The sequence below is a fragment of the Colossoma macropomum genome, unplaced genomic scaffold, assembly GCF_904425465.1.
Source record: "Colossoma macropomum unplaced genomic scaffold, Colossoma_macropomum, whole genome shotgun sequence".
Lineage (NCBI taxonomy): Eukaryota > Metazoa > Chordata > Actinopteri > Characiformes > Serrasalmidae > Colossoma > Colossoma macropomum.
In genome coordinates, this window is record NW_023494786.1 from 25,914,814 (window position 1) to 25,930,848 (window position 16,035).

Sequence of the window (16,035 nt, forward strand, 5' to 3'; positions counted from 1 at the left end):
TGAAAATCAAGTCCCAGTCTCATATCAGTCAGAGTAAACCTTTCTCTCCTGAGGTGGTGGTTCGTGATCATACTCCCCATTTACATGAGGGATCGTATTACCTCCTCCAGGAGGTGCATGTGTGTGCTAATTCACTTCACAGCCCCATCCAGCCGCCCCATAGGGAGCCCTTACTTCACAGCCTGGGCCGAGGGAGGAGAAAAAAGAGAGAGGCATGACATGAAAGAGCTTTACAGCGTCCGTCTTCAGAGCCACTCGAGAACACACAGCAGACCGGGATTTGGCTCGGCTGTCTGGGAAGAGTCCGATGTCGATCTGATGTCATTTTTTGGCAGGCCAGCGTCCCCCCTACATCTGGGTGTGTTTCTGTGTTTATTTTTGTCACGTGAGCGCCTCTCGGCTAGAGCTGGGGCTCGGAGGAAGGGGTTGTACAGGGCCAGCCCTCGCCCCAGATGAGGAGCAGTCCGCCTACAGCAAGGGTAGCGGATAGTGTAGCAGAGCGAGAGAGGCAGGGGGAGACAGAGGGGGTCACACCGAACATTTGGAGACCAGATGTGTTCTACTATTGTCTCTCTCAGCTCAGCAAGAATTTAGAATTCAAGTTTAGGTTTATTGGTTGGTATTGAACTCTTGTATGTGTGTATTTGTTTATTTGTTTATCTAGTTATGAAAGGATTAGAACAGTTTAATGTTTCCCCTGTTAGAACTGTATTATTTATTTATTAATTTAGCTATTTAGCTACAAAGACCTTTGGTCAATGTTGCTTAGTTTTGGTATTTCAGGGCCTCAGCACTGCAAACTTCAGAACTTCTCCTGATCTAATGCACCTCATTAAAGTTACTAGCGTAATTATCAAGCTGCACAAGTTTAAGAATTTCATTTGGAAAACTAATCTCTGTGGTCAAGAAAATGTTTAAAATACTGGTCAAAATTCCAGAAAAGCGGAAAACATATTTAACAGAAAATGGCACAAAAGCCTCAATGATCAAATATAGTATCACATTTATCAGTATTAGCATGTTCAAGCTTTGTCTTAAGCACAGCTGCTATTCCTTTCAGTAGACTTTCTTTCAGTTTTTCAAAGAAATCTGCAGAGATATTTTTCCACACCTCCAAAGTTCAGTATTAGAAGTTGGTTGCATTTTCTGCTTTTCACAGTCTAAGTAATCCCAAACACATTCATTGATGTTGAGGTCTGGACTCTAGAGAGGTCAGTCCATTGTTTTGAGAAAAACAGCAGCTTCTTTGATATGCAAATTTTCTCTTTTTTTCTTTTCTCAGTAAGAGTTTCTTTAACAGCTACACATCCTTTCAGACCCATAGTGTTGAGTTGTCTTCTCACAGTGGAAGGATGGACAGAAACACCTGTGGATTTTTTCAGGTTTGAAATCAAGAGTGGAGCTTGATTTTCTCCTCTCTCTCAAAGATGAAAGCTTTAAGTGCTTTTAATCAAATGGGGACAGTTTTAGTGGTCTACCAAGTCTTGCATGGTTGTTAGGAGTCTCATTTTCTTTGTAGCTTAAAATAATTTTTTGAACTTCAGTTTTGAAAACCCATTTTTTTAACTTACTTCTCTTTGACTTTCCCCTTCCTTATGCAAGCATCACATATCTAATATCTGCAGAGATATCTCTTGAGAAATGAAGAGCTTGTATTTTATAGCTGTTTTAAAAAGTACATACAGTGAAGATTGCATAATGTCATAAAACAAATCGTATTTCTGAAATTAAATTATAGCAAAATGGAAATAAATACTGAAAAGTTTGCTCTAATGTTTGTGTTGGTCCACTCGTCATGGAATGTTCACACAATGTAAAGGGCAGCTGGTATTTTTATTTTTAAAAAATTCTCTTTTTGCAGCAGTTATGAATATACAGTAAACATACAGTAAAAAATACAATACAATACAAAATTCACATTATCTCCTGCACAGTCTCGCTGGTCTGTTGGAACAGGACTTGGCTCCGGCCATCTAGAACCAGACTGGAGTAACCTGACCCGAATCTGTGGCTTAGCTTTGAATCCAGAATCCAGCTTTGAATCCTGCTGACCTATCAAAAGCTCCATGTTCAAGGCATTTTGAGATGGTCCAGCACATTTCCCCAGCGTTCGTGAAGGTTTTTCAGGGCATCACTCAGATTTCTGCTCTGGGCACCTGAGCTGCTCCCCTCTAAGCCTGCTTCGCCTCACCTCAGGACCTGGGAACATTTTTCAGCCTTTCTCTTTTTCTTTTCCCCCTTCTTTTTCTTTTGAACTCCTACCCAACCCGTGCTCCTTTCCCCCCTGCAACTCATACCTTTGAGAGCCAACAGAAGAGCGGCAGAATTTTCCCACAGTGAGTGGCCCGGCTCCCAAACGGCCTCCTAATCAGCTCCAGACCCGTGTTATGAGTGTGTGTGAGAGTTTTAGAGAGAGAGAAACTGCCCCCAGGTCCCAGCAGCCCTCCAGGCGAGTGGAGCCAGAGGGCCTATGGATGGAAGTCTTCAGTGGTCTGTCACTTGGTTGCTTGGAGAAAGGAAATGGCTGTATTTAAGGGGCGAGGGGGATACGGTTTCACTCCACAATTACATCTCTCCTGTGTTTACAGATCTGTTCTCAGTGGGCGAACAGGCGCCCGTGCTCACAGGAACTTTTTATAGCGCCGACTCTCTCGCGCGGATGCGTGACCTCCAAGTCGTCTTCCCTTTTTGTCAAATTCAGAGCCATCAGCCTTTTGCTGTGTTTGAAGTGTGGTTTGGGCTGCAGAGTAATGCTTGGCAGGGACGTATGGAACCACATTTTTAGAAGTCTTCTGCTACTGGTACTGTTTTATAGGCCTGTGTGGAGCTGTTTCACTCACTTTTTCAATATTGCCAAAGACTGACGAAGTAAAACAACGCACATGACCCGCAAAGTCGAAGTCTCACAGCTGTTAGCCAGTCAGTAGACACCATAAATCTTCACGACTTTTTATGTAATTACTTTTTTGAGCTACTGCCAAGAGAGATTCCTTGCAAATAACATTTTACTTGGCCAGTAAAACTGACCTATCCATGCTCCGCCCACAAGTGTGCTCTTATGCCACAACTGTTGTGAGGAGGGACAAGCTTCACAGAGGGTTGGCTTATTCAGTTTTTTTAATCTACATTCTACACTTTTTCATTTACTCAGTAAGGGTTTCTTGAACAGCTGCACATCCTTTCACACTCATAGTGCTGAGTTGTCTTCTCACAGTGGAAGGATGGATAGAAACACCTGTAGATTGTTTCAGATCTGAATCAAGAGTGGAGCTTGATTTTCTCCTCTCTCTCAAAGATGAAAGCTTTAAGTTCTGTTTATCTGATGGGGAGAGTTTTAGTGAGTCCCATTTTCTCTGTATCTTAGAATAATTTTTTGAACTTAAGGTTTGGAAACTCAAGTTTTTTCACTAATTTCCCTTTGACTCTGCCCTTTCGTGTAAAAGTGGATAATCTTATATCTAATCTATAAAAGCCAGCTTATTCTATTTTTTTTCTACATTTTTTTTTCCAGTTTTCTCCTCAGTTTATCTGTAGCTAACTTCCACCTGCTACCTAGGTCTCCCTGTATTACACAATGCTACCAAGCTGGGAGGGTAAATGCCAGCACATGTTTCCTCTGAGGCTGGTGAAGCACCTCTCAAATAATGTCATTGGACTGCTCAGCGCACCTGGAGGAGAACACTAACTCTGAACTCTGTTATGTTAGCCTACAGACAGCCATGTTAGCTAGCAGTGCACTGAGTGATGAGGGAAAGGGAGGGCCTCTCGAACTCTTGATCTCCTGGCAATACAGCCAACACTTAGACAGTTGCACCACTTGCAACAGTCACATGCTTTTAACTCAATGAGAAATAGTTGCAGACAACTTTATGATGCTCATTCTGTTTTCTGGTTTCTAGGAATGGCAGAACTCCATCCAGAAGAACGCGGGTCTGGCTTTCATTGAGCTTATCAACGAAGGAAGGTAACACTCCCAGCACCCCTGCAGCTGCTCCTGGGCTAAGTCACTAAGCGGCTGGCTTATGTCACCCTCTGCCTGCACACTGGGTCTGAGCCTGCCTCAGCTGTCTAGTTACCATAGCACTTCTGAGAGGGCGGGCCGAGGGGGGCGGCAGCAGGCTAGATTAGCCATAAGCCTCTTGCCCCTGTAGTGCGCTTTGCAGGAGGGAAGCCAAATTGAAGGAGGCAAGCATGCAGGGAAGAAAGAGGGGCAGCCATGTTTCTGAGAGTAGGCACTGTAGTTAAAGTATCAGCACACTGCCTCTTTCAACAGCTACTTTGTTTGTGCCTCATGAGTTACTGCAAGGCCTAGTATGAGGGTCCACACTTCTGTACTCTCATATCTTTAACTTATATATTAGTTTCATAGTAATTACTAAACAAGTGATGGTAGTTACTGAATAAGCCTTGGGATCTAAAGGTTGAATTTTTTTTCGATTTTTTAGTCACTTTTTCTCACTCATATCTTTAGCTCTATGTCTAAGCATCTCAGTATACTGGGATAAAAACTGGATAATTCCATGATTAGGGCATACTTTGTGTCCCACTGATACAAATAGGTATGTAAATTAAAGTAAAAGACATTTTAAACATTGTTTAAATATCATAAAAGGGACCTCACAACCGCTTATTTACATTTTCACATAAATAGCTTTAACAAAACCTGCCTACAACACTTAGAATACAGTATTTCTGCCTGTCCCAGCCCACTATAACTATGCTTTAACTTCAAATTTAATAATTAAAAAGCTTCAAAAAGCATGAAAAATGTCATTTTTGCATTATTGTGTGAATCCCTTAAACATCTTATGCTTAAACCTTTTTTCATGAGTCATCCGTTATAGGTTATAAAAATGTACATTTTCAACATTCACCCCTAAATATCTAGAATATTCCACAGGTCCCATGATCACCAGGAAGTTGCTTTGTCCAAATTCATTAGCATGTCCTTAACATGAACGTTAGGTAACTATGTTTTGTGTATTTACTAATTCAATGCTGAAAAACTCAATCCTGTTGCTCATCAGTAAAGAAATTTTGGAAAAAAATGAGATATTATTGTATTGTTGTTGGAAAAATGACATTTAGATTTCAAGAGTTGCCATTTGCCAATGGAATCGCTCAACTGATATCGTGAATTTATGTGTACATCATTTCCACATGAATAGAAGATCAGTCAGAACAAAACCTTGTAATTTGTGTGTGTATGTGTGTGTATGTGTGTGTATATATATATATATATATATATATATATATATATATATATATATATATATATGTGTGTGTGTGTGTGTGTGTGTGTGTGTGTGTGTGTGTGTGTTTTGTTGATTTCCTAAGTGAAAATATATACTCATCCTCTAAAAAGAACACATTGGTGCCGTTTAGTTCATAATTACTATTTATTGGCTGAATTTAACATAAAAAATGATTTCAAAAAACATAAAATGTGCCCTGTGCAAAAGTTATGGCACATTTATTTTGTTTTATTTTTTCCAATATGTTAAACACAGCAAATGAATAGGAATTGATTTTTTGTGCACAAAAAAGGCCATAGATAAGTGTGTTCTCTACAGGTGATGTTACCTTATTTACTTTATTTTCACCTAGAAAATCAACAAAACATGTAATTTGAGAAGAGGTGTTCAAGCTTTTGCATATGACTGTACATTACAGGTTGAGTATAAGACTGTACAGGACTGTTTTTCCTTCTCCTGTAAAGTTACAGTTTTAGAGATATGCGGTTTTGATCAGATGATATATTACATTAGCACAATTTTGTCTTTTGGTCTACTTATAAAATAATTGTGTTGTCAAACAATAATTATGTTGATATGAGTTTATGCTATATACATTATTTACATGGTAATGTATGTATTTTAACCTGATATGTTCAATGCAGAACTGTTTTCAGTGTTTCAGTGTGTCAGGTTCACACAGGGTATTTTTTCTAGAGCTGATCAGGGCTCAGCCTGCATATCCATCTGTTGACCCATCTGTCCACCCCCACTCCCACACACACACACACACACACACACTCTCAGAGCTCTTGGACAAAGAGCCTGAGTCAGCAGTGACAGGCGCTGTCCAGGGTGCTGGCACGTCTATCACTCTGCCCACTGTACATCTGTAGTGGGGCACCTGTTCATTTTAACTGGCCTGGAGTGTGATGAAGAACACTGTTTACTGTAACATCACCAGTGCTTAGCCAGTAACATAGCCAGTGCCAGACAGTAATCTTCATCATCATAATCATCATCATCATTCAACAGACATGCAATAGACAGAAAAAAGGGGGAAGGAGCACAAAAACCCCAGTAAAACACACACAGGTCTTGATTATATATTTTATACAATGTTTGTATGGGGTGACTCAATTTACCCCCTTAGATTTATTATTCGGTTATTTCTCCTAAGACATTTTCGGTAGTTATTTGGTAATAAGACAATGGTGTGGTGTACGGACTTAATATAGGAATGAGTAAAAGCAAAAACATACTTTAATCTCTTACGCTCAAGCTTATTTTTCAGTCCATACAAGTTATTATTCAGTAATTACTAGGTATTATTTGGTAATTACTACAACACTACTACGTAATTATATAGGTATAAGAATGAAGACTTGCAATGAGGACCCATATACAGTTAGTGTTCCTTAGGGTTTAACCCCTTAACAGTGCAGGTCTATTTCATACAAAGCCTTATTATTCAGTAACTACAGGGACTTCAATGCAAACTAATGGAGCTATTCTTAGGTTATAGAAGTGTATAATAAAACTTTGGGCCTGACAGCGGGCCCATGGCTTATTAAGAGGTTAAGTGGTTAAATAGACTTGTAGCAACTCTTTAGGGGTTGTTTAATAACAGTGTGATTGCAGTCATCCCTTCAATGTACCGTCTATAAATCTTGGTTTAAATTTCCCAGACATGATCTGTCACTATAGATATAATGCACTTTATGCTTGTATCCTGTGAAGGACTGTTAGCTTGGCATTTCAATACTGGGAAAAATACACCATCATTTACTTTTTAGATTGTACTAAGCATTAAACGTAGCTAAGGAAACCAGTAATGATTTGACAGGCTTCTATAGATTTGCAGATTATGTTGCCACAGTGTGTTGGCTGTGGTCCCTTATAGAGGAAAAGAACATATTTGTCCCACGTTTCCTTCACTGGCATTGATATTCCATCAGAAAAAGCATGTAAGGCAACACTTACTCTGAACGTGAACTGAAACAGTCAACGATATCCATTTTCAGAATCTTCAAGATGACGTCTTCTAAAAAGATTCCAAGTTAAAACCACAAACAGTTCTCTATATTGGAAGGCATGTAGGAGTTTAAAATGCTTTTCAAACATGCGGTTTTAGGTGACATTTTCCTTTTACAGTCTAGCGCTGCCACGTTTATGAAGTCTTTGCGAGAAGGGAGTGTTCCTGTCTCAGCGTAGAAGCTCTAAATGCCAGTGGAAAGCCAATGCTGCTGCGTTCTGCCTTTTATTTGAATAAATAGTGTACAGTGTGACAGAAAATTGAAGTGTAATTTGCACTCTGTCGTCTATGCTGTTCATGCGAAGGGGAGCGAAGGCCTGCCCTAGTTTTAATTCCAACCTTCCTATTATTAGCAAGGAAAATAGGTTGTTTACAGCCTGTTTCCTTCTCAGGGCTCAAAAAGCTAATTCAGTGCTTGTCAACACTTCAAGAGATGCATGCATTTGATGAATGTGGTTTTGGATTAGGCTTCTACCCTGAGACATAAAGGGAAATTGCACTCAATTCCACGTGCCGTAGAAGCACAATGGCTCAGCATAATTAAAACAAAGCTGGCTTAATGACGTGTAAAATAGGTTGTAATCTTGACACTGTAGCCTTTGAGCTGTAACAAATGAGCATTTTAAATGAAACGTGAGTTCTCAGGGTTGTGTGTTGGACAGTGGTGAGACTGTAATTACTTTTAAGGCCTGATAGATAACACTGATAATATGAGCAGGCATTGTCTTATGCTTGTTTTATACAGTCACATCTAGTTTTTGTCAAGCATGAAGGTCACTTTTGTATTAATGTATTCAAACCATTCATATGACTGTACTATAGAGTATTTAAAAGATTTATAGAATTGCACTACAGTGGTTTCAAGCATTATGTGGAACTGTAATATAGTATATTCATACATTTTATAGAACTGTACTATAGTGTATTTAAATGTTTTATAGAATTGTACTTTTCAAACATTTTGTACAACCGTACTGTAGTATATTTAAACATTTTGTAAAATTGTACTGTAGTGTATGTAAATATTTTATAGAATTGTATTACAGTGGTTTCAAGATTATTATAGAACTGAACTATAATGTTTTCAAATATTTTGTAGAACCGCGCTGTAGTGTATTCAGATATTTTGTAGAACCGTGCTGTAGTGTACTCAGATATTTTGTAGAACCATGCTGTAGTGTATTCAGATATTTTGTAGAACCACGCTGTAGTGTATTCAGATATTTTGTAGAACCGCGCTGTAGTGTATTCAGATATTTTGTAGAACCGTGCTGTAGTGTACTCAGATATTTTGTAGAACTAATAGTACTGAACTATAGTCTATTCAAACATTTTATAGACCTGAAATGATCACTGATCACCTGTAGTTTGTCCTGTAGTCCTGTAGTGTGTAAATCTATCCCATTTATTTCCCTTATTGATTCTTTGTTTTTCTCTGTGTTAGACTCCTGTGTCATGCCATGAAGGACCACATTGTGCGTGTGGCAAATGAAGCTGAGTTTATCCTGAACCGCCAGCGAGCCGAAGATGTCCACAAGCACGCTGAATTTGAGGTATTCAAATGTACTGCTGAGATCTCTCCAACATTTGGCTTTTTTTAAGGATTTTTATCCAATTATCTCCGAAATGTTAGTGGTGTCCAATTCCCATCTACTTTCTAAATCTTTCCTGTCATACGGCACCAACTAGTCTAGAAGGGTGAGGGCTACCACGTGATTCTTCTAGGACACGTGAGGCCACCACATCTGTTTGAACTGCTGCTCATGCAGTGTTGTAGGCCAGCTAAATGCATTTTCAGGAAAGCATAAGCTGCCCGGCTCTGTTAATGCAAGCTAGCAGATGCTTAAAATTGTGGATCAGCAGGAGAGAGGATCTAAATCAGTGGTCACCAGTCCTCTTCCTGGAGATCTACCTTCCTGCGTGTTTCTCATCCACTCCAAATCTCGCACATCCAACTGATTAGAGCTTCTGAAAGCATTCATTATCAGGTGCAGGTGTGGCAGATTACGGTGAGGGCTAAACTGTATAGGGGGGTAGATCTCTTTGGAGAAGGGATGATGACCACTGATCTAGGCCATCCTCAGTGTGCTGTCTTGGACTACTAGCCATTCAAACTCCCTCTTATCTGACATCAAAATTCAGCTCTGGAAATTTGAGTGAAACTGCATCTTACTGTGAGAAACAGCATCCCTCGACAACATGTTTATCTTAGCTCTCAGGGCGTCCTCCTACTGCACCCAGGATCAACTCTGGGTTTATTTTGGGGAATAGATCATTACCACACGTTTGTTTTCACACATGAATATTCCTAATCGTGGATCACTTGTGCAACTGAACCATCAGTGCCCTGCCCACAAAGGACTTCTTTTGTAGAAATGGTTGTGGAGTTGGACAAACTTTATTGGGCTTCTGAAAATCGCAAGAAATTTTAGCAATCTTTGTGTGGATTACATAATGTTGAATTTCCCATTTAAAATGCTGTGCTACTGAGCTGGACTGTGATGTTTGAGCTGATCAAAACTAAACAGTTTAGGAACTACAGTGAGAAATTTGTCACCATGTATTCAAAATAATATCACACTCATTTGTTTGTTCAGGAGTTTTGATCTACGAGGTGTCATTAGGTTAAAAGGGATTTATACCAAGGTTCTGTAAAGCTTTTCCAGACTTGCAGCAGTTGCTACACATAGTGTTCTGCCCACATTTGTGGACAGAACACTAGATGCTACCAGTCAATTTCCAATACACGAACCATAATCAGTCTTGGGGTAATTACTCAAAAAAGTAATCCATTACAAATTACTAATTACTTCTCTCAAACTGTAATGGGATTGCATATTACCCTAAAACAAATCACTCTTTAGCTGAACTTAATTTAATTAGGCAAATAACTTCAAATCTTTCTTCAAAAATAAGGTACAGTTGTTATTTAATGTAATTTACTAAAATTGGCTAAACCTCTATCATATTTTCACCTCAACTCATTAAAGTTTGTTGAACTTAAATTAGTAGTGTTGATTTAACTTATGTTGGTCCAATTTTTATCTTACAAAAGTAGGTTTAAAATGGTCACTGTAGTGCCCATTCAGTTTAGAATCACGCTCATTTTTATAGTTATCAATAATGAGGGTTGGCAATTAACCAAAATATAGAATGTAAGCATACACCCAAAAGAAGATATATATCTATATTATATATTACTTCCTTTAATTTTACTTTCTAAAGCCCATACAAACCTGTACCAATTAGAAGGTATGAAGAGTGATAACCACTAGTTACTTTATAACCAATGTCACTATCCCTACCAGTGCTCTGAACAAGACAGCTTGTTTGCTCAGTTAATTTAGTTAATAATTTGATTTGAAATTTAGTGGCATCTTGCAGTGAGGTTGCAGATTGCAACCAACACCTCCCCCACCCCTCTCTTTATGAGCGTGTAATAGAACCTATGGTGGCCATCAGGTTTTCTGCCGTCACCTGTTCCGATTTGGTTTTGCTTCTTTATCCTTTCACTTCTTTCCTGATGAGGATTCACCCTCTTTTGCTTTTTCTTGTGCTAAATAATAAGTATGATCCTCCATTTGTAAAAGTTTGGGTCTCAAATGTCTTGCAACACATAATGTTTAGCCAGCACCGGCAGCAACCACTGATTATTCTTTGTGTGTTTTATAGCGTTGCTATAGCTGCTGCTTCAACGTAAGAACACGAAAAGTGCTCTCTAGGGCCAGTGTTTGATTTGTGCATTCTGGGCTGCTGTAGAAGCATGGCGGCGCAACATGGCAGCTTCTGTTGGGAGAGGATCCGCTCCCCATATAGATTTGAAAGGGCTCATTCTAAGCTAGCGAAAACACAGTGATTCATAGTCACAGCTGATTATACACTGACGAAAACATGGTTTTGTATACGATATTCCATTTCTGCTAATATATCCCCATAAATCTTACACATTGCTTCTTTAAAAACCTAGAAACTAACATCAGTCAGTGGAAACAGATACATGGTCCCCAACACTGACCACAATGAACCATTTATTGCTGGGAGTGTAGCGTGTGTCATGCAGGTTCACCTGCAAACAACATACCTTGCTCACTTGGGAAGATTGTTAGCCTTCTCAGGCTGTCTTTAGGTGACTTTTTATGCAGTGCTCTTTGTACTCCTTATTTAATAAAACAAAATTGGGGCTAATGTGCAAATGTTGTGCATCTGCATACAAGCAATTGTTATTATTTACCACCCTGTATTAATAAAGAAGAGAGAAAACTTGACATTGGACATAATTTGACATTTTGAACAAATAATATTACTGGGTGCACAAGTGAGGATGGATAGTTTCTACATACAGTGTGCACTGAACCCATGTTAATGTTGAGGCAGACCCTGGCCCAGCCTTCATTCAGATGGACTACTTGTTACCACATTACCCACATTACCACATTGGGTTTTCTGGACTACACTAGAGTTCAAAACCAGCATCTATTTAGGAAAATAAGCATTTAATGCCCATAGTAAGCTTTGTGACCAATTTTCCAAATAATATAAACAAATACTGCCATGGAATCTGCAACAGCATCTTTTATCATGACTACAATCTCTAATCTCCCTCTGCTCTAATCTAACCCCAGGGGGTCAGTGATCCGAGGAGAAATCTGATTGTATGAATTAGATATCTCTGCACATGTTAAAGATACAGGCAATGATGAAAATCCCCCCAAAAGCCCAGAGTGGGGGTGGCCTCGTAATCCAGCCCTGTGTCTCCCAGTGGAGATTAATCCACACATATTAGCCCAGAAGAAAGAGATTTAATAACTCTGCTCCAATTTGCACATTAGGCCCCTCTCGCCAAATTAAAGCCCAGTCTCTGGTGATAGCATTTGTGCCACGTCTTGAACTGTTAGCTTTTTTAATCAAGAGGCTATAGAGAACTCCACTCATTAACAGCTTAAGCTGGGGGAGAATTAAAGCTTAGCTAGTTCAGAGGATCCATTATGTCAGTAGCTTTAGAGAGCAAAAAAGAATAGCTGGAAATCTTTTCTGTTTGCTAAACATAATACATTATTTCTAAAACTATTGCCAGGTGTAATATTGTGATGTTATGCTGTTGCACTGTTACATTATAATATGATAGTACTAGTATTGGATGTATTAGTAAATGGAAATAAAAGCTGTTAGCAGTATACTTTGTTGTGAGGAGAATGGACAAGTAGAAATGATCCAAAAATAACAACAAAAATATGTTACATCAAATACCATAATGATGGAAAAATATTTTTTAATACAGTCCTTCTGCAAAGGTTAACATACATTAATAAATCCTGTACAGGGAACAGATTTTAGTGCACATTTTAGTGCACAGCTTCTATTTGTTTGCAATATGTTAGAGCTTTAACATATTGAAAAAAAACATCAAATATAAAATGTGCCATAACTTTTACACAGAGCACATTTTATGTTTTCTTTTATTTTTTATGTTACATTCAGCAAATAAACAGTAATTGTGTGTTCTCTGTTGAGGATGTGTTCACTTATTTTCACTCAGAAAATCGACAAAACGTAATTTGACTGGGGGTGCCCAAACTTTTCAATATGACTGTACAAGCATTTAATGTGATATATAAACACTGTTGAGGTTTTGAAATGTACCACTCATACTGTGGTCATACTGTTCATATATATGGAAGCTAAGCTGCATTACAGCTTGTTTTGAATTCATTATTATGATGTCACAAAAAGCATATTTACATACAGTATATTTACTTCATCTGCCTACAAAAGTTTAGCCCTGTCCATTCAGAACACAGCGGATTAGCCCTGTCTCAGTCCAGAACAGAGGCCATTTACATATATGTCTCTTAAAAGTACAGTATCAAAAATAGCCTGTTTAATTGTAAGAGATAAATAGAGGTTGGAAAATGGCCATGGAAAATGATTTAAACCACACAAATATAGAATTTAAGGGGGAAAATACAGGAAAATGTGCAATACAAGTTCTTTAATTTACATGAAAACATTAAGAAATTTGTCCTGTAAAGTAACAGAGTTATGAAGTTTTATTCAGACTGCAAAAGTTTGGGTCCAAAAGTCTGAGACTACTAGTAAAAATGCTTCTATTTCACATTCCTTTCTAATTATTTTCATTAATTTTCATTACAGATTCTATTGTCATTATACCAGTTTGAATAAAAAGGAGTTTCTGTGAAATTTCAGCTTGAATTTAGAACTTCTTAGTATTTGAAATGTCCTTTTGACTTCACAAGTTTGTGCGAAAGCCTCTGATGAGTAGATCAGTCCTGAATAGTCGTCTGAACACAAACTTCAGTGGAAGAGATACAACAAAAAAAAAGTCTGACCTTTTGTCAAAATACCACGAAACGGTCAGAGTCACAAATTTTCTTAAATTAGTGACCTAGAAATAGTGCAGAATTTTGAATATTTCTTCTTTTTGCTAGTCATAACACACACACACACACACACACATTATCTAAGCTGCTTGTCCTTCTGGGTCGTGGGTGTGCTGGAGCCTATCCCTGTGGTCACTGAGTGGAAGGCAGGAAACACCCTGGACGGGTCACAGTCCCTCACAGGGCAGACACAGAGACATATACAGGCACACACACATTCACACTTAGAAGAAATTTAGCATCTCCAATTAACCTGACTGCGTGTCTTTGGACTGTGGAAGGAAACCCTTGCAGACATGGAGAGGACATTCAAACTCCACACAGAAAGGACCCCTGGTCACCTGGCCCGGAGAATCGAACCCCCTCTTGCTGTGAGGCGACAGTGCTACCCACTGCTGTGTTGCTTATTTCCAAATTTAAATAAGAAAAAAAGTCTCAGACTTTTGGACCACACTGTGTACATCTCTGTGTGTGTGTGTGTGTGTGTGTGTGTGTGTGTGCGTGTGTGTGTGTACATGCATATATAAAATTATCTATAAACCAAGGTGTAGGAGAGCAGTGGTGACAGTGACGGAGTAGGCACTATGAATGGAAATGAAGCATCCCGCACATATAAAGGCATGTGTCATGAGCCTTCAGTGACACACGTACACATATACGTTGAGCAGCACAGGAACCGGTCTCCTGACTCCAGTAGAAGTGATGAGTTTCTTATCTGGAAGCAGCAGCCTTCCTCGGGCAGCTGTTTGATGTACTGCTCTTGAGGATCCTTGACCCACTAGATAAACCGCAGCACACTCTAAGATAGGCAGCGTCAGTGGCGAGGATGGGAAGCGTACCTGGCCCACGATTCATCCTGCCTGCCAAAACCAGGGCAACATGCACTCCTCATCCCTCTTCGCCTCCACTTTATTAGCCGCTCGCAAAGATTGAAGATCCGGTAGGCAGATAAGACGTTTTTACAATTAAACCGGTGTCACTTCTAACCCTCATATCCCTCTTGAAGTGATAAATAACGCTTGATATTTGTCAGCACGTCACCCACTAAAGCGAGATGACACCGGGAGATTGAGTTATCGGGCCGTTTGAAGAATATGTCGAGGTATAATATCTGACAGAATTCAAATATAAGGCAGGAAATTCAATTACCCCCTCCTCCTCTGCCTGAAAGCTTCTGTTAGCAAATTAGATTTTGAATATTAGCCAGAGATCCCCCTCGGGTGTGTGTGGGGGCTGGGAGCTGCGCGGAAAGACAATCTTATTTTAGCAGGGAAGATGAAGTCAGGCCACTGCCTCACGTCTGCTTTGCTCTGGAGGGATGCTGTGAAGCCTCTCAGTCTCAGAGGAGCTCCGATCTACATTTGGAGCTTTCAGGAGTACCTGTGCTTGTGTTATTCTCAGCCTAGCAAGTGGAGCTAAAATGCAGAGTCTGCAGTTTCCTTTATTGTATCCTTAGAGCTCAAAGGCAGAGACAGCTGCGAACTGGGATGAGCTTGTAGATACATTCGGGTAACACTTTCTTTTGCAGTCCACAATTATTAATTTTGAATAATTATTCATTTCTGAATAATTAAATCCTAAAGATGTCATTCAGAGTGGTTTGATATGGAATGCATCATTATAGGAAAGGGAGTCTGAATTGTTCCCATCAGTGAGGGCAGGAACCAGATGTCTGAAGAGTGTAGTGCCTCTAAAAACCACCTCACAGAAATCAGTTATGTGAAGTGGTGAGGAATACATTGCCTGATGACTGAAACTTTGTTTTACAGAAGTTTTGCAATCAGGTTTTGGCACATACTTATACTTATAACATGCTTTTTAAAATCCATTCATGTTGGAGGTACATGCAGGGTGTTGTAAGGCAAAATAGTCCCATAAGAAAGCTTTTTGGTCCCACTTTACATTAAGTGTCTCGAATAACTTTGCAGTCACACAACAACGTGTGCAATAACAATGTAACTACTTGTTATGTATGCTCCATTACAGGCAGATTACAGTAAAGCAGCTTATGTGTATTACTTTTTATTCATGTAATTACACAAGTGTAACAGCATATATTGTTCATGCAATTACGCATGTATAACAAGGAAAGCTGTTGTTTTTACAAGATATTTCTTATTATATCAGGAGGTGTGTTAATTATCTACATTATGATACACTTTAAGATACTCTTCTGCAGTTACATAAACTGTACTTCTGTAACAATGAATGCCTCACTAGTCACATTACATTGTTACATTGTTGTTGCATGCATTATTAATGTATACATACACAGTTATAAGAGACAATGAATATAAAGTGGGGCCAGCTTTTCTTAGGATTTACCACTATTTTACCATTATGAATGTTGCATATGAACATTCAGAAG

General features: G+C 39.1%; 1 protein-coding gene across 1 annotated transcript in view; it reads left to right on the forward strand.

Annotated features, from left to right (window-relative positions):
- LOC118804418 (neurobeachin-like) overlaps window positions 1-16,035 on the forward strand; it is a 235,488-nt gene that overhangs the window by 22,521 nt on the left and 196,932 nt on the right. The window contains exons 4-5 of the mRNA XM_036564932.1: window positions 3,900-3,964; window positions 8,714-8,822. Coding sequence (XP_036420825.1) covers window positions 3,900-3,964; window positions 8,714-8,822 — 174 coding nt within the window. The remainder of the gene's footprint in view (window positions 1-3,899; window positions 3,965-8,713; window positions 8,823-16,035) is intronic.